Source organism: Hirundo rustica, chromosome 8 (genome assembly GCF_015227805.2).
Source record: "Hirundo rustica isolate bHirRus1 chromosome 8, bHirRus1.pri.v3, whole genome shotgun sequence".
Classification (NCBI taxonomy): domain Eukaryota; kingdom Metazoa; phylum Chordata; class Aves; order Passeriformes; family Hirundinidae; genus Hirundo; species Hirundo rustica.
This window is the reverse complement of record NC_053457.1, coordinates 15,696,178-15,715,372: the sequence shown is the minus strand read 5'-3', so window position 1 is coordinate 15,715,372 and position 19,195 is coordinate 15,696,178. Positions and strand designations below refer to the sequence as shown.

General features: G+C 41.8%; 2 protein-coding genes across 12 annotated transcripts in view; one reads left to right on the top strand and one right to left on the bottom strand.

Annotated features, from left to right (window-relative positions):
* SYNPO2L (synaptopodin 2 like) overlaps positions 1-2,913 on the bottom strand; it is a 29,028-nt gene extending 26,115 nt beyond the window's left edge. The window contains exon 1 of the mRNA XM_040071135.2: positions 2,597-2,913. Coding sequence (XP_039927069.1) covers positions 2,597-2,701 — 105 coding nt within the window. The 5' untranslated portion in view covers positions 2,702-2,913. The remainder of the gene's footprint in view (positions 1-2,596) is intronic.
* Positions 2,914-5,275: 2,362 nt separating this feature from the next.
* The window catches only part of SEC24C (SEC24 homolog C, COPII coat complex component), a 37,258-nt gene continuing 23,338 nt past the window's right edge, over positions 5,276-19,195 (top strand). For 5 of the 11 annotated variants that reach the window (XM_040072073.2, XM_040072072.2, XM_040072070.2 and 2 more), the window contains exons 1-3: positions 5,279-5,334; positions 12,949-13,151; positions 18,566-18,707. In XM_040072073.2, coding sequence (XP_039928007.1) covers positions 12,977-13,151; positions 18,566-18,707 — 317 coding nt within the window. In that variant the 5' untranslated portion in view covers positions 5,279-5,334; positions 12,949-12,976. Of the gene's footprint in view, positions 5,335-5,788; positions 5,808-12,948; positions 13,152-16,057; positions 16,145-18,565; positions 18,708-19,195 lie in introns of those variants that run through there. The other 6 variants (XM_040072067.2, XM_040072064.2, XM_040072062.2 and 3 more) reach the window with 4 other exon arrangements.

Below are 19,195 nucleotides of genomic sequence, written 5' to 3'. Positions count from 1 at the left end.
GGAAAGGAAAGGAAAGGAAAGGAAAGGAAAGGAAAGGAAAGGAAAGGAAAGGAAAGGAAAGGAAAGGAAAGGAAAGGAAAGGAAAGGAAAGGGGAACCATACAGCACATCCAAAGAATTTTCAGGAAAACAAAAAAAATTATAGCAAGAACAGCATTCAATGATTAATTTATCATAATCTCCATAAGACAATAAAAAGATGACGGTGATGTAAACTTTAGAAAACCATAAAGGCAAGAAGACTCTGAACTGTGTACACTGATCAGGTAAGATGAGGAATTGTGAAGGGCTTTGTAATACAACAAGAGTGACTCAAGCAGGAAATCCCACTTAGTGCCACATTTAGTCCCTGGTATGCCTGGTTGCTTGGTGTTACCAAATCTTCATTAGGTAATCACGTAAGACTTAGACAGGTAAGGTATTAGTTGTTCAGAAACAATTTTCTGTTTATCTTTAGGGTAAACCACAAGGACTACCAATTCTTTGATACTTCCCAGGGCATGCCGATAACTACCTGAAGGGAAAGGATTTCCCTCCACATTGCATTATGCAAAAATTTGATGCATTGGTGAAACTCAACTTCCTCTGAAATACTAGCAGGAAACACAGAGGGAGCAGGAAGCAGGACAAGAGGTGACTCTTAACCTAGTCTGTCTTAGCAATTCCAGCATCTCTACAAGTACAACATGTATTGTTTATATATAATGTATTTTAATTTCTCAAATTAACTTTTTATCACTCATTCATCATTTAACTCAGTATCTAAAGGTAAGCATCTTCCCTCAGTGTTCCTGCTATGACTTTTCTAGCCTAGAAGTTGAAGTTGTCTAAAGTGACGGCACTGGGACCTCTGAGACACAAACAGCATCCACTCAGTTATCTCCTGGCACCTATCAGCTATTCATGTCTGTATGTTCTGTCACATGACACCTGGCAGTTTATTCTCTTCTAAGCAGGTTACATTCAGATATGATCTTCCTGGGCACCTGGTAAGGACCTAAAAATCCATTCTTTAGAGACTACTTAAATGGTGTTGCCTTCAAGACAGTATGTAGGGTCATTGGATGCTACTAAATTCTAGGCGGTAATAGACAAGAAAGAGAATTATAAAATGAAAATCCTGCCTAAAGAATGATGTGTCATTTCAGCCTCAAATGGATTTGTATCAATTATACTTTCCATAATTATTTTTAATGCAATATCCAAGTATTGTAAAATTATATCTATATTTGTATTGCTAGACTTAAAGTACAGCACCCAGTTCTGGTTAAGAGCTGCTTCTAGTTAATACCTTCCTGCAAGTGCTACTAATCCTTGAGCAATATTCCATTCACCTTAAGGTGCAACTTAGCCTGGGTAATGACTAGTTCTTGCTGCTGTTCAGTCCTGAGTAATCTTTATAGACACTCACAATCTCCTCCCTCTTCAGTCCCAGTTTCTTGTCAACTGTGGGAAAGAGTCAAAATAATCTTAGACCATGCAGAGTTAATGTAGCCCCTGAAAATTCCACTTTTCTAAGAACCACTGATGGCAGACACCTGTTTCAAGGATACTGATTCTTTCTTTTTAACATCTGAAACTCTCTGAGTTTGTGCAGAAGTTGTTTTTGTGGAGGAAACTCATCTTTCTCTACATAAGAAACATTCACTTCAAGGCCAAGCTATGGGATTCCAAACCATTTGGCAGAAGTTACGACAAACACTCTGTGATCTGGGGTGAGCCTTGACACAAAACGTTTAATTTCAAAATTCTGTCAGAAGCATGGTCTGCTTAAGGAAACAGAAGGAGCTGGGCAGAGCATTTTTTCATTTCTGCTGTTGGGTGCCTTCCAGTGAGATATCCCAAGATATCATTGTGTCAAGGCTAATGCAGCTGTCATGAGCTTAATAAAGAGGACCATTTTTCCCCCCTAGTTTTAAATTTATTCAGTAGTCTTTCTGAAAAGACAACTGCAATAGCTGTTTATCAAAAGTAGTGCAACACAAGGTTCATGTTTATTCCATTTTTTTAATTCTCCCCTCCAAACAACTGTTTTTCTTTAATTCTTGAAATTAAACCACTATTTCTTGCTTAGCGCATCACAAATATTCACTTCAGACAGTTGAAAAACTTTCACCAACAGAAGAGGCACTGAGAAATGTGCATCTATTTTGAAAGTTGGAATATAGTAAAGAAATGTTAGGACAGTTCATTTAAAAATATGGCTTTTACTGCTTCAATTTATTTTTTCTTTAGTTGGATGTCTTATATGAGCATTGAAAGGTCCATATTAGAGCCCTTTTCCCTGCACTGTCACTATGGTTATAGCTTTGCTGACAACTTGGGAGAGTTGTACAGCCTACAAAGTGTCTGAGCTGTACAGACCTGCACTGAAGCAGATCTTCACCTGACACTTGTCTCTACCTCAATAGCATCTATTCCACAGCCCACCTCACACACTGCTTGAGCATACCACCCAAGTTTTCCTTTTTGAGATCTGCTGCCAGGGTAAGGAGTTCCCGTATTCCTCAACAGCAGTGAAAGATGCCCGACTCAGAAGGGATATCTTAGCTCAGCAGAACAACTTTGCTCTCACAGGTCACATCTCAAGGTCCTACCTTTGACACTTGAAGGGGTCTTTTTTGCTCTGAACCCCCTTGCAGGCGGAAGCCCCAGGGGGCACCTCCAGACAGAGTGATGAGCATTTCTTCTTCAGCTCCCATGATTTCTGTGCTTTAGGTATTTTGTCTTCACACCTTCAGTACAGACTCCAGTTCTTAACAGGCAGAATCTTCTATTCCCATATTCACAATTCACACCACCACTCTCCAGTCCCCACAAGGCCCTCTGCTCGCTTTCTCCTTGAAGTTCACACACACACAAGAGTTGAGACTGTCAAGCCCAGCCTTCACTGCTCTTCTGGACTCTCAGCTGCTGCTCTGCCTATGATTAGACATTTGATTCTGCCCTTGGTAAGGGGCCAGAGTTGTCCTACACACGTGTCATGTCAATCTCACCCTCTGTGCCCCCCCGCATACACGATGGATCTCTCACCGGAACGTGGCTGAAAATAGCACACCTCCTGTCTCTCCAGAGCTTTGTCTGACACTCTTAAAGCTGGAAGCATTTCAGTAAATTTTTTATTTCCACTTTGCATTCCAAATGCAAATCTTAGAGTCACTCAGTACTCAGGATCCATTAATATCAGTTTCAGGCAAGGACACGTCACAGGTACAAACTTGTACAAATCAGGTGATAGCACCTGATGTGACCTGACCCTATGAATTGGACAAAACCAGCTTGCAATTAATGTGCTCTCCACTTCTATTTTCTCCATGCAGCTAGTGTTATTATGCAGCTGCACCGCTATGTGCCTGCCCCGAAAGCCACAGGCAGACTATAGATGTACTGTGCTCCCTCTGCAGCGTGCTGCTCCCTGACATCCCCTACATCCACTCAGACACTGGGACCAGAATAGCTGGGATTAGCTACATGCACAGGAGTCAAACAGCTCTCTGCAGGGCACTGCTTACATAGACACAATGGCCAAGAGAGCCCAACCAGGCCAGAGAATCAGCGAATAGTCTGGGTTGGAAGGAACTTTTAAGGATCATCTAGCCCAACCCACCTGCAATAAGCAGAGACATTTTCAACTATATCAGATTGCTCAGAGCCCTGTCCAACATGACCTTTAGTGTTTCCAGGGATGGGGCATCTGCCACTATTCTGGACAGCCTCTTACAGTGCTTCACCAGCCTCATAACAATTTTTTTCCTTATAGCTAGTCTAAATCTACCCTGTTTTCATTTAAAACCATGACCCCTTGTCTTGTAACTATAAGCCCTACTAAAAAGTCTCTCTCCATCTTTCTTTAAAGTCTCCTTTAAGTATTTCAAGACCACAATAAGGTCTCCTCAAAATCTTCTTCAGGCCCAACTCTCTCAGCCTTTTTTAGTAAGAGAACCCCTTACCCTTCTGATCATTTTCCTGGCCTCCCTCTGGACCTGCTCCAATGGATTTATGTCTTTCCTGTGCTGCAGACGTCAGAGCTGGATGCAGGTCTCCAGATGGGGTCTCATTAGAGTGGAGCAGAGTCTTTCAGTGGTTTTGCCTTAGGACCTTGACAGACAGAACCTCCTAGCCATCCCAAGCCAGGGAGTTATAGAAGAATTAAAGCCCATGTTCCCCCCTTCCTACCAGACTTAAAACACAATTTTTTGTTAACTTGTCCTGAGGGCAAGCTTGTCCTTACCTCTTCCTTATTCTGCATGTGCTTAGCTCGCAGTGACTAATACCCTTATAACATCCAGATTATGTACTTTTGCTGTGATGCCATTGCTTAGTTGACTGCTCCATTGCCAGTACTATAGCACCACTGACCCAGTGCCATTGCATACTGCTGGTGGGCACACACCAACACAATTACAGAATCATCAAGGCTGGAAGAGACCCTTGAGGTCAAGTCCAACCATCCACCCAGCACTAGCACTGTAACCCCATAACCACTAAACCACTTCACCCAGCACTAGATTCTGATGCATATTCAACACCTCTGGGGCGGTGACTCCACCACATTCCTGGGCAACCGATTCCAATGCTTGACCACCCTAACAGGAAAAAATGTTTCTAATATCTGAATCTCCCCTGTCTCAGCTTTAGACTGTTTCCTCTTGTCCTCTCTCTAGCCACAAAAGAGACCAGTCCCCCCACTTCACTGCAATCTCCTTTCAGGCAGTTGTAGAGGGCGATGAGATCCCCCACGAGCCTCCTCTTCTCGAAACAAAACAATCCCAGGTCCCTCACCCATTCATGTAAGACAAGTTTTCTAGACCTTTTACGAGCCTTGTTACCCTTCTCTGGACACGCTCCAGCACCTCAATGCCCTTTCTGAAGTGAGGGGGCCAGTACTTGAGGTGTGGCCTCACCACACCGAGTGCCGAGTACGGAGGGACGATCACTCCGCTGTTGTTAGCAGGGAGTGAACAACTCTTTGCACCGTGGTGCAGAACCGGTCCTGGTTGCTCCCCTGTCGCGGTCTTTCACAGGCCGCTGGTGGGACAGGCGGCCAAGGGCACCGTGGCCAATGGTGGCAGCGGCTCGGCAGCGCTCGGCCGTGCCCCGCTTACGCCTCAGCTGCCCGTGCGGACAGCGCTGGTTCGGGCCCCGCGAGAAGCAGAGGTCCCGCTGCCCTTCCCCGCAGCCACCTCCCGCCCCAGACCGGACGTCAGGGGCCGCGGCCTCCCGGCGCCTGCGCCGCATCCGGGCCCCGGCGGGCGGAGCGCGGACGTGGCAGCGGCGGGCGGGGAGCGGCGGGGCGGGAGCGGAAGCGGGCCCGGCAGTGGCGGCGGCAGCGGTGGTGAGTGAGGCCTGGGGGGGCTCCGGGTGGCCGGGCCCGCCGGCGGGGTCGTACGGCGCCCGCTGCGGGCGGGCGGGCGAGCGGGTGGGCGGCGTCGCGCCCGGCACCGCTCCCGGCGGCCCCGCCGCGGCCCGGACCGAGGCGCTGCCGCCGCTGCCTCTTCCTCCCCCGCCGAGGCCCGGTGGCGCCCGGTCGGATGACGCGTCGGGCCCTCCGTGCTGCGCTCCGCGGGAGGCTCCGCAGAGCCCCGGGGCTCCCCGGAACGCGCCCGGGCGGGAGCGGCCGCATCGCCCGCGGCCCGGCCGGTGCCGGCGGCCTGCGAGGCCGGGCCGGCTGTCGGCGGGGCCTGCACTTCCAGTGCCCGGACTGCTCCGAGAGAGCCGTCGGTGTCCCGGTGTGGCGCGGCGACACCCGGGGCTGCGAGTCGGGCCGTCGGGCCGGCACGGAGAACCGAGCGCTACTTTTTGGCCAGGGTGCGCCGCGGGTCAGATACCCCCTCTGCAACCTCCCTAATCTCCTGTAATCCGCGGATCCTTCCCCTGGCGTTTGTGCTGTGCTGTTCAAGCTTTCATTCATTCGAGCTTTGCAAAGGATGGTCGTTCATTGCGGAGATCTGGCGGCTGAGATTGGTTGGATTTGGTAGTAAAACTTAGTGGTTGCTTGTCTGTGGCTGTGGAAAAAGGAAGAAGGGAAGTAAAGGAGATGGCATGATCGAAATACAAGTGTAATCTTGAAAAGGTGGTTATGCAAGATGGGACTCCTGCTTTCCATGTAGGTAGTGCTTTAAATGTGTTTTATTTATTATTGTTGGAATTTGCTTTCACTCTTTTTGGGAAGTGCTTTTGTTGGAGTGCAGTGAAGTTTAGTTTCCTTTAGATTTGTTTTTTGGTTTTGGAATGTACTGACCTCTGAGAGGAACTGCAAAACCATCCAAACTAGGCCGTAGTTGAATTTCTTTTTAAACTTCCTGGCTAATGGAGAGGGTTGCTGGGACGTAAGAGAATTTCTTACACCTATGTTAGAAGATATCCACAGGCATTAATATTTGTACTGTCCTTGAAAAATACAGATTTTTTTTTCAATTTGATACTCGGTTGATTGTTAGTTTTTAATGTGATAATTCCTTAAAAATATTTCTAGATCCATTTCTGTTACAGGAATGTGTAGTCAGCTTTACCAAAATGTTCTGAGGAATGTTGAACAGAAATCACTATCTGAGACATAACATGTGCAAATTCTTTTTTGTTGTTTTTCATAGGCAGTGTAAAATCACATCACTGATATGGGAGGTGGCTACTGTTTTTGTACTAAAGTATTTGCTCTTTATTAATGTGAAGTTTTCCTGAGTAAATTTAGGGAACTCCGGCTTTAATATTGTTTTTTTTCTTGCCTACAGTCTTCACCGAGAGCAGATGTTCCAGTTACGGGATGGATAGAAATATATGTAGCCTAAAACTTCCAAGCTTTCCCCTTCAAAGGAGACTTACTTTTAATCACATATATATACTCTGTGAAAACATAAACATTTCTATCCATTTTTTTGTGGAACAGGTTCTTGCTAATGGAACTACCCTTTTTGGCTTGAAGCTGTGCCATTCAGGATTCTTTTATTGTTATAGACAGATTTTGAAGTGGGCATCAATATAAAGACAATGTAATTGTTTCTTAATATGCTGTGACACTCCAGGTTCTAACTTCATGGCTGAAAGCTGATTTATAGCAGTGAACAGCTATTTAAAGGATTATTTATTTGGTGAGTGGTTTGGTGCTTTACTTCTTTGAATATTTTTCGTGCTATGGTAGGACTATGTTATCTTTCTGTAACACTTATCAGAAGGAGGGTCAAAAATCAAAGGAAAAATTGATGGTTGGCTAAGGAAGGGCAAGGTACAAAGAGTAACCAGCAACAAGGTCTCTGCAGAAGAGAGGTGGATGTTTCTTTTTTCAGTTTGAAAAGCTGTGTTAGGGATAAATTGTGAAGATAGAGCTTGTTTTTATATGTTCAGCAAGATTCATTGTTAACGTAGAAAGCGCTGAAAGACAGCTTAAACTGGCAGTGGGTATTAGGAAAAGCTAATTCTGACCTTTTTTGTTTCTTGCAAATGGTGGAAATTGTGTAATGTGTATTTGTGTAGAGGAAGTCAGAGCACAGAGATGTCCAATGTTACAATGTATGTGAAGAAAACATGGGTTTTGGTCTTATTCTGTATATTCCAGTTCTTTCTTTCTTCCTTCTGGCCTCTTCCCTAAATTTGAAACTACTCACATAACTTTTTCTAATCAATTACGCTTGTGCAAGAGTTACAGAAATTATTCTGATTACTTCACTCATTGTAACATATATGTCCACATGTATGTGGAGGTAGCTAGAAAACAGAGAGACCTTTCACTGTGATTTTGTTGATGCTGTATTGTGAGTGACTTTTGCCTCCATGGGGTTGCTCTTCAGAAGCCATGCTCATAGCAGAGTTTTTTTCAAATCATTTTCTAGACCTTTATTACAGTGATACCGATGTGAATCAGTCCCCCCAGGAGACTTGAGTCAACAAAGTATAAAATGTTATTGAAGTAGAAATCTGGTGGTGATGGCAGGGGTTTGAAGTAGTGGTAGTTTTAAGGTCAGGTCAGGACTAAGCTGGGGTTTTTTGTATTCAGTTTTTAATCACTTTCACTCTTGTAACTTGTTTACTGTATTGTACCTTGCCCAGGATGCTGAATCAGCCTAACAAAACTGGGTTTAGCATGGCCTTCTTTAGAGGAATATAGAAGTGATCACACCTTGGGTTCACTTTGAAAACTTGTGTCTTATATTCTTAATGAGCTGTTAAAACAGATGTTTCTGGCAGTAATTCAAAATGCAGGGATGAAGAGAATGTTACTGGTGGTGTAACAAGAATCTGCACAGGCAGGAAGAGAGAGTGCCACATATTACACCCAGATTGGAGCTGACTCCAGTGTTGCCATTTGGGTTGATTTGGACAAGTGTGTGGGAGGCATTTGTTACCATGAGCTTACAAATTCCTTGACCGTTTCTGTCTTCTAGGACATGAGTTTCTTTTCCAGGATTTTCTATTTAAAAAAAAAAAAAAAAAAGGCACCCGTAATTTTTTATATCTGAAAAGAGCCAAGTGTTCCATGAGTGCTTGTAGAAGACCTAGTCAAGCTGTTAATGAAACAAAAGCAAGGACATTTCCCTTTCCAAAGAGCGTTCTTAGCTCCAAAGTCTAGGTCTTTGTAAGAATAGGAAAACATTGCTGCCTCCAGACAGTTGCAGAATAGAAACATGAAAAGTACTGCAGGCAATATTCTGAGTTACTAGTGCTCTCCTTCTGTCCCATCTTTTGGAAATAGTTTTGATTTTTGTGTTAAATTATATCTATATAATTTTTATATCTATGTAAATGATGTATATATATATTTCCTTCAGTTTCAGGATAACATGGGTGGCCAAGTGGTTGTCTTGAGTTGTGTGTGGGATTTTTTTGTTGTTGTAGGTTTGGGGTTTTTGTTTGTTTATTTTTTTTTTTTAAGTTTCAGTCCTCTCAGAAGTTGAAACAAGCTTTTTCTTTCTCTGAGACCAGTAGAAAAGGCACTAGCATCTTTCTGAGGGAAAGTAATTTTGCTGTATGCTTTTCCTTTAGAATGTGAACAAGAACTGATGAGATCAAGCTTTTCAGTTTCAAAAGGGAGTTAACAGTGAATGCAGACTATAAAAAATGATGAATATGAAGTTTTCAGTGATTTGGGAGATTTGCTCATTAAACAAGCTCATATGAATCACTATTTTTTTGTCATAAAAACTTCACTGTGGCCTGATTTGTTCGAATGCTAGGTAATCGTGAAGCTATTGTAAAAATTTAGATATTCCACACCCCCTACATTATTCCTTTGTATTTTCCTCCCATCAGTTTATTACTGATCTTTACTGGTTGTCTGTCTTGTACAACAGCCTTCTGGTGTAATTGTAGCTTTGTAACTGTGTTGACCAAAACTTCATGGTCAGCTGCCTTTTTACAGAGGAATAGAAAATGGTATAGAGTGACTGCTTCCTGCTTTGCAGGGGAATTATTGTTTATGGTAATGACCGTTTGTCATAGGATTTTTTCTCTAGCATCAGTTCTGCTTGTTGGAGCTTTGTGTATTGTAACTGCTGAGTAGTAATACAATGTTCAACACCATGTGTGAGTATTATGTTTGGCTTAGTTTTGGTAAATGTGTTAGTATGTGCAAAGGAATATCCTCAGCATTTTCATCCAGTGAAATGGCCGGTTATCTACATTTCTCCCTATCTGGTGTATGTATTACTTCTGTCATTCTCCATACCCCTGCCACCCTTCATGTCATAAGACAGAGCACAAAATTCTCCTTTTCTCCATATCTCTTCAAGTGACCAGGTTCTAATTTACACAGAGATGTTTTTTGAGTGGAAGCAAAATGAATGTACCTGTCTCTTCCATGGGAAATTAACAGGTCCTTACAGGGTAGTATTCCTCTTTAACTAAAAACTAAACTATGTTAACCCACAACAATGTTTGATACAAATAACTTGTATTGGGGAAGAGAGAAAACGGACTCTCTCAGTGACAACTGTCTTCCACTTTCTCAGATGCAAATACTCTTGGTCCTGCCTTAAGGTATTTCACATCAGTGCTGAGCAAGTGAGCCACAGGCCTTGTGTTCAGAGCAAGTTGGGCAGCAAAAAAATGTAGCAGCCTTGTCTGTAGCTTCAGCACTGGACTTGCTCTTAAATCTCCCTCCTTGACCCTCTGGCAGTGTAGAGGCAAGTGCTTGTGCTGTGGTGGAGATGGCCCTGTGCTGGCTGGCACATGGGCTAGCTAAAGGGCTGAGTTATATCTGCCTTCCAGTTGGGACACTGAGTTAGAACCATCTTGTTTGCATAGCTACTTTTTCCAAAAAGTGTAGGAGATTATCTCAAAACTCCTTTTCTCTGTAAGATGGGCATTAAATCAGCTTACCTCTCCATTTTGGTATTGCAGAGAGAGCAACACGCTGACAGATATCACCTGCTCAGGCAGGAAATAGTGATGTTCACCCGAGGCAGGGAAGGCTGGAAAGGGAATAGTAAGAGATCATCAGGTAAGATCACTTACTGAGTATACACTCACAGCAGTAACTCAGAAGTGGTTTACAAGGGTCATGCTTGAATTCTTGTCCCATTGTGCCTTAGAAAAACAGGAGAAAAAGCACAAAAGATTCATCTTCTGCCCTGTAGTAATTCCTAGTTTGAACATTAGATCTGTTCAGGGATTTCTGTAGGTCTAACTTGTGAAAAGTGTTTTAGTGGTTATAGGTCAGGAACTATCCTGTGGAATACTGCTGCTCTGCAGCTCTTCCTGGAGGAGAGAGAGACCTGTGTGCAGGAGCAGTGGCTAGAAGCCAGGTTCCTCATGTGCAGTCCAATAAGCAGAGGCAGGAGGAGAGCACAGCCCTCCTTCCTTGTCAGAAAGCCCTGCCCAGATGTTCCAAGATGTGCAGGTAGAGGGGTCCTCTGGATGTGTTCTTCCTTCCCTGTGCTCCCCCCTTTGCAGGAGGCACTCTCTTGCTTTCCTGTTGGTACAGAACAGGAGGTGGCTGGTTGCAGGTCTGTGATTGCAGCGTGGTGACGCTGATTGCCTGCCTGGGCAGTAAGAGGTTAACCCTTCAGGGAACTCGGGAAGGGAGCAGGTCCCAAAGTCCAGACTTCCTGGCCACTCCTGGCCATGGTTTCTCAGGTTAGACTATTTTGCAGAACTAAGTCGAAGGTAGTGTGGGAAACCAGAATTTTTAGAGATTACATGTTATAAGCATGACAGCGAGAGGGTAATCATGTTTAAAAGCACTGTGGGCTGATGAAAAATTCTGTCATGCCCTTGTAAGCTTTGCAAATGACATGTTAACTTTCAAGAGCAAATTACCTTTAAATATTTAAGAGGAGATCTTTTTCTAAACAAAAGCTATATCTTTGCCTTTGTACAGCTTGGAGAATAAAAATGTAAAACTTCATTTATTTCCTTTCATAAAAGTTTAAAATCTAATTTCAGAGTAAGTATTAGTAATCTTCATGTTGACCTTTGTCATATTTACTAGCTTTAGGAGGTTAAATGTAGTTTTTATGTTTTGTGCTAGCTTTCTTTTGTAAGTAATTAAGTCTTTCTATTGTGATATATGTATTTTCCTTTTATTGTACGTATGAAAAAATTTCTTCATGTGGATGATTCTTACAAAGCTGTAGTTTTGCTGTACAACTGGGGTGTCGGTTGCTGAAATAATTCTTTGGCATCATATTTTTGATAATGTGAAGAACCAACCGTAGAATTGTTTGGTGGAGTGTTGGCAAAGCAGCTTGGGGCTTTGATATCTGATGGAGTTAAGCTACAGATTCCTGGTCAGGCTTTGCTTCTGGTGACTGTTGCACCTGTTTTCTCTGTGTTAAGATTTGCTTTATATCTTTAACACACAAGTTCATCATAGAGATTAAGTTTGGAGAAAAATATGAGGGCAACATTAGTTATTTATTTTATCTTTACTATGCATTTTTATATAAACTTTTTAGTAAATAATTTAGTTGCCCTCAGCATGTTCCTGTAGTGTTGTAGGTAGTCTTAGCTGAAAAAGATAACAGTGACGTGGAGTATCCAAAGAAGTACAGGGGATGCAAAATATTCTTACGAGAAGCACACCATGAGGGAATCTCCTTGATTCTCCACAGATGAAGGGCACTGTGGGTTATCTACCTGCTTGCTGTTGTAAGAATTGCCTGCTTGGTTTGGGGTCTTACAATAACAGTTTTGCTTTTCTTATTACAAAGCTAGTCAGTCTCTTTATACAGTTAAGGGAGTTGGGAGTCTGTCTGTTGGGCAAGATTTCTTGCAAAAGTTTGCTCAGAAGTGTCTCTTCTGTGTCTGACACTCTGTTTCAGGTCTTACACTTTGGTATGATTCCTTTAGTGCCATCTTTCCATTTTGAACACCTTTCCTAGGTGAAAATTTTGCTTTTGGAATGTCTTAGTTTTATGAAATGTATGTACCTAGCAAGGACTTTAAATCATCTATTGCTTTAAAAAAAGGCTGTATCCTCCTATGCTGGTCCTGTTCTAGATTCTATGAAACTCTTCAAGCAGCTGCTTTTGTGGATGGTGAAGCGTGCTGCTTGTAACAAGGAAACATGATCAAATAAACTAACACAGAGGTGACAGCTGAACTTATTCAGTGTTATTGAAGTGTTATGTTAAGGAATCGCTCATCTGTATCATGAAATCTATTTTCTGTTGGTCTGACTCTGTGAGGTGGAAGTAGTTTGAAAGGTTTCTCAGGAAGCTTGATAATAATCTGCTATAGAACAGCAGATGATGGTATTTCTATCTAAGGTGATGATCACAGGTCTCACCAGGATGAAATGCTGACTAAGAAAACATAGTTTCTGAAAATACAGTTTTAAATAGCTCTTGTAAAGCATTTATCGTACTTGGAAAAATTGCTGTGCAAGAGTAAGTTACCATTAATGTTTGAACTTCCCGAGTATCTTAGGATCTCTCACTTACTTGAAAACAGTAGAGATGCTGACCAGTTTGGTTTTATATCTAATAAAAGTCATTTTTCACCCCCTTTTTTGCAGGTGAGGTTAGTTTGGGGATGTGAATACAATGAGTGTAAACCAGCAAGCTCACGCGGGGCCTCCTTACGGGCAACCTCAGCCTGGATATCAGGGATACCAGCAGCCTGCCTACGGAGGACAGTCCCTGCCAGGGGTTCCTCAGTCGCAGTATGGAGCTTATAACGGGCCCATGCCAGGATATCAACAGCCAGTCCCTCCACAAGGTACTGCTCAGTCAATACTTAATGATCGATAACCTGTGAATTATGGCGCGTATGGAATTTTTGCTGTGTACTTCCTACTGTAAGTCTTTGGTTTTTTGTGGTAGTGATTATCTTTTTTTCTCTATGTAATTTGCATGATGCTAAAAATCATGTTTTGCCATATTCTGAGGTTATTGTCCTGTCTTTTCTCCAGCTGAGTAGGGCTTACTCTTCTTTTGGTAGCTCATAAAATTAACATGTTGAGAAACAGCCTGCTTTTTTCTCTGTGTCCATGTCCCTATGTTGCTGAAGCACCTGACTAGAAGAGTCTTCCTGATGAGGTTATGTTGAGAGGCAGCAGTTTATAATGAGTAAGAGATTTATAATTGAGACTGCTTTACATTATTATATAGAAAGGTCTGCACTCCGTCCTGAAAGATTTAAGACATACATCTCTAGGTAGAAAGCATATTTAGAGCTATTTTCCCTGATGTCTTTAAATTCAATAAAAAGTTTGTGGACATGTGGCAAGCTAGTGTCTTCGAGAATTTCACTGATTCTGCAGGATCAAGGATATCCTTTGTTATTTTTGTCTGTTAAAAAAATAAAAGTTACTCAACTTTTGTTTTCCTGCTTTCAGAAGACAGGCTGACTTTAGTGTAGAGCTTTGTGAGTCTTGGTTTTCAAGTATACAAATTGCTTTGGAAAATCAATAGTGACTTTAACATTTGGACTGTAGAGGAGAAAATACTATTGCTTTGAATGCAAGTATGTCTGCCTTTTCAGATCACAGGGATGAATTCAGTTTTGCTGAAATTAGCATAACATGAACTTAAAAATATTTTTTAGGTTTCAGATGAGTGTTCTGAGGTAATTAGGACTGTGCTGGTCATGTTAATCATCTCTGTACTATTACCCCCTACAAGTACATCTTCAGTCTTTTACATCTTCTTGAATTTTAACCCAGACTCAATGAGAAGGATGGAATAATCAAAGTGCCTCTAGTTGTCTTGAAACTAACAGGCGTGCGGGACTGAAATTTGGGTACTGAATAATTGCACTTTGGGTTTTTGTCTAGAGTTAGTAGCAGAGCATAGTAAAAGAGTTGAGTGTGGTGTGGTAAAGAATAGGTTATTCAAGTGCTCCATCTTCCTTTTCTGTGCTTAATTCTCTTCCTCCCATGCTCTCAAACTCTTCTAACAGCACTTTTAATCTGACAGTTATGAGCTGATTTCACAAGGGGTTTGAATTCCTATGAAAATAATGAAAATCATGTCTGAGCAGAGGAAGGGAACCCTGCTTCCTGGGAGAGCAGAGGCAGAGCTCAGCCATTGCATGCTCTGTTTCACTCCTCACTGTAGACAGCAACTAAATCATGTTTTCTGTCCAATGGAAGGAGTGGGGAGAAATTGGACTTGCTTTAGTGAAGGAGAGAAGGGCATTCAAGAAGAACAAAAATCATCACAGATTTGGAAAAGTTGCATCAGTGCAGCTATTTATAGAAAAGAGGTTTTAGCTGTTAGCAATGTGAAGAATGATTAGGGTGTTCGTGAAAAGAAAGTGATGACCGTTTTCTGTCAGATTCTTCAAGAATTTTCAAATTTCACAAGCCTGAAAAGCATTGCTTTTTAAGGGAATTAACCCTTTTTTTGATTTGCCTTTTTAAGTTTTGGGACCTCTCAGTAATGGCATACCTAGATACCTTGATAACATTCATATAAACGTATACTGATTAAAAATGCAGATTTTGTGCCAGTAATGGTTGAAAGGTGGTGTGACACTGAGGGCAACAAGGTGGTTTCATTTGAACAACAAAACTGTATTGTACTGCCCAAGTAGTGTCTCATGTACTTTATTGTTATTATCAAGCAAAGGCCATGCACAGTTTGTGGGGATTTTTTTCCATCTTTTTTTCTGAGACCATAGTTTCTCGATTTAGCGGATTAAGGAGATCTCAGTTGTCAGGCTGTGCATTTTGGACCTGCTGTTTAGGATTCCTGACTTTAGAAGAAAGAAATGTAAAATTCAGAGCTTGCACAGCAGCCAGAGGTTGTTGACCTGTCAGTGGTTACTGAGTATGAAATCCCTGTGGAGGAGGGAGTCAAATGAGCAGCACATTATCAGAGACAGCAGACAGATGATAGTAAAAATAGTGACAGTTACCCTTTCTACCACCACCTCCACATTATGTTCACTGCAAATCTTTGTAGCAAGACCTATTGTAGCTGCATAATATAGAGGAGAGAGAATTAATTGCAGAGGGAGGAATTCAGGAAACACTGAAGGGTAAAGGGAAAACTGCCAGTGTTACTCTGTAATTTCAAAGTAGTTGTCTTAGGGATTTATTTTTAAAATAACAGTAAAATTGCTTGGGGGACTGTGTGGAGAAGTGTTGAGAGCTGGTGCCATCCTTAGTCAGGGAGTGTTTTGCCTCTGATTTCTGTGACAAACCCTGACTCTAACTAAGTGGAAACATGGATATACCACAGCAGTGATGATAGTCTTTCTGAGGACCAGAAGTGGAGTGCTGTGGTGCTGGCTGAAAATAACTGCTTCTTGCTATGGGAATATTTAGAGAACCGGGACAATTTTGCCCCAGTCTTTTAGTCAGTCTGCTGGTTTCCTTCAGATGAGGTCATGCAGTTGAAAGTGCAAAGACAATTATCTGAATACCAGTAACAGTTAGGCTGTAGATCATTTTACATAGGCTTGCTTTATGAAAATGTTAACACTTGTATTCCTGTAAAGACTACATTTGTAATATGTTGTGCATGGTAAAGAGAGGGAGTATGGCGTAAGGAACAAGGTGGTAGGTGACCTGAATTTTGGGTATATTTCTTGGACTGCAGACTGTTCTCAGCATTGGAATGGCTGTCTCTCAGTGCTTTCTCTCAGGCTTGATTTACTGGTGTATTCTGTCTTTCCAGGTTACTTTCCTTCCTTGGGGTTTCCTTCGAAGGGCTCTCCTGTATCTCTCAACTCTGACACTTCTTCTCTTGCACCTAATTTCATAGGTAAATGGTGTCCTTTCTGTGGGAGTGTTTGTGCCGTGTCACTTCTCCTGTGCCAAGTTCCCATTTAATATGGATACTTATCTCCAAGGCTGGGTACCTGATTGTTCGGGCAGAGGTGGGTGGGATATTGCCCAAGCTATTTGTAGGCCGCATTCCAGAAGCATAAATAGGATATGAAGAAATAACCCTAGTAGAAATCCCTTATGCATACAGATTCATAGGTAGAACTTGACTTGTGACTAGTGTCTTCTGAAGTCTGATTTCAAAACTTGAATGGGCCCATTCAGATTCTATCATGTACAATCCTTAGTTATAAAGAACTCAGTCTCACCCTTGAGATGGAAGGTGAGGTTTGAAATGGTAGCATTGCAAAGAAGTGAAAAATCTCTGCAAACCACCAGGAGATTGTTGCTGGGAGTCATGAGATTTGTGTAGCTTGTGCTTTCCTTTAAGGGAAAAAACAAGTTTTTAACTTCCTTGGCCATTCTTAGAATCCAAATATATGTTTGGAATAATTATTTTTCCAAAAGTGGTGACTTGAAGAAGGAAATATCTTTTCACAGCTAGCAATCAAAATGTAAGAATTAGAAATGCTGCAAGAAATCATATTGTACTTTTCCTTTTTTCGAACTAGTGATATTTTGGAAGAGCTATTTCTGGAGGTGTCGATTTGTTTAGAAGATTAGGGTGTCAGAAGACAGCCATCCATATAAGCTCGAGGCTTTGAGGAAAATCACAGGCATTTCCCATTTTGCTGTAAGCTACCTCCATTTTGAGGTCTGTAATGAGTAAAAACATTGCAAAGATATTGAGGATTTGTCAAGAACAATGAATCTTAGGCTAATAAACCACTAGATACCTGTTCTAGTGATTTCTTTTTCAGTGACTGTTTGAACGGTCTGTAGTAGGAGTGACAGAAGTATATTTGGGATGAGGACCAGAAAAAAGATACTTACAAAGCTTTTTCTGAAGTAAGCACTTATTTGTCAAATGGTATGCCTGTTAAATTTGGGGGTGGAGGAACTTAACTTAATGTATATTAAAAAAATGTGTAGAGTCCCTCCAGAAATTGGATTAAATTAACTTTAAAGACGAAAGATAAGGCCGAACAGTTAACATGTACTGTCAAAGGAAAGACATTGGAAAATAGATGTGAAGTATCACAAAAGAAACTCAAAAGAAATCACATACAAATAGAGATCAGGAAATGCTTAGCCAGAGGAACAGTAAGACGAAGGTGCTGTAACAGTAGTTTAGAAAAGAGAGGATTAATGAGATGAAAGTATATAAAAATAATAAATGCCTCTAGGAGTAATTAAATCCTGTCTCAAAATGAAGAACAGGAGGAAGTTCAGTAATAGAGAAAGAAACCCAAGAAATGATCAGTTATTCATACAAGGTCTAGTTAATTCCTTCCTTGACTTTACATCCCCAGGTTTGCTAAGAATTGGATGTAGCAGATAAGATAAAGTATATGAGTTGAAACCTCATGCTTTAGGGTATAAATTATAAGAATTGAGAAATGGCTCCCCTTATTTCCTATTTTGTAATGATTCTTCATGAGAAGGTTTCAGAATCCCTTTGAAACTTGCCATGCTGGTCCCTGTCAGAGTGACACAACAGTGTAGGTGTGGGCATGGTCTCATGGGGCAGTTTTAGTCATGTGTACTTAATGATACCCTACATGTCAAATAGGTTCCCTTGTGGTGGACAGGCATGGTCATACAGTTGTTCTAATTACCAGCATTGTTAGTGTAGTATTATTAAAAGAGAAGTTTATTTTCTCTTTTCTGGAAGTAAAAACTGCAGTTGGTCTGCTGGTGGTGTATCCAACATTTTGTGGTCTGTGCAGAGACTGGTTTCTGAGGCAAATATATTTGGGCTGTGACTGAACCAGCTCACTCTGAAAGAGAGGAAAGCATTTGTGTTAGCCTTCAAGCTTGAGAGGCTGGAAAGAACAATCTGTGGTGGCCCCCATTATCTTATATATAAATGCCGTAAGTTATGTAGTTTTTGAAAGTGGAATCTTCTAGCATAGCCTGCTTATCATTGAGGTAGGGAAAACTGACCTGAAAAAAACTATAATGAAACATTAGATTCCACTGAATACTCTTGGTTTAGATAAAAATAATTGGACTTGGAGGGGAAAGGATTCAGTACCTTTTGGACAAGATATTTTTTTTTTCCTTCATAAAAGATGAAGTTGTCTTTTGAAGACCTTCCACATCTCATATTTTCTGCTTGATCTGTGTGAAGATGGTAACCAGTGACACTGGCTAAAAATATTTGTGCATGAATTATTTGTTGCCCGTGGAGTATTGTTATAGCAATTCTGCACTTGAATTTTTCATGGTAGTTGGTTTAAGTCCTTGTTTCTATAATTTGTGATATTTTAGGAGTTTTTTTTCCTTATGTTTGCAGGTTCATTGAGAGCCCCACCAACATCTGGAGCTCCCCCTCCAGCCTCTGGAGCATCTCATCCTTCTGGCCACTTGGCATACAGTCAGTTTGAGCATGGAGATGTGCAGAATGGAATTCCAGCCTCAGCAGCCCCGATGCAGAGGTGCATACGAGAAGAGTGAATTGTAACAAAATCCTGCCTTGGTAGACTTGTGCTAGGTCTAGACTTTTTAGATGTAAATCAAACTAAGTACTCCGGGGTTTTGTGGTGGATATTGACTTTTTCATTGCTTTGTTACTGTTTTGGAGCAATGTTTTGCTGCAGGGATATTTGTTAGACAGTGAGTATATCTGGAGATGAAAAACTTGTGAAAGGATGTGAGCAGATGTCAATGACTGATGAAGACCTCTTCTCCTCCTAAAACATTCTTTGTGGTGTTCATTTTCCCCTACAAAAATCAGGTGCATCCACACAACTGTAGTATGTGTTCCTTCGCAGTGTGAAACCATCTCTGGGGCATGTGGCAGTCTTTACTGAATAATTTCTTAGTAATGATTCTGAGCCCTCTTCTGGATCCCCGAGTTACTGGCTTCTAAGGCTCTTTAACATCTTTTCCAGGGAGATACTGCCATTAGCTCTGTGGTCAAAGT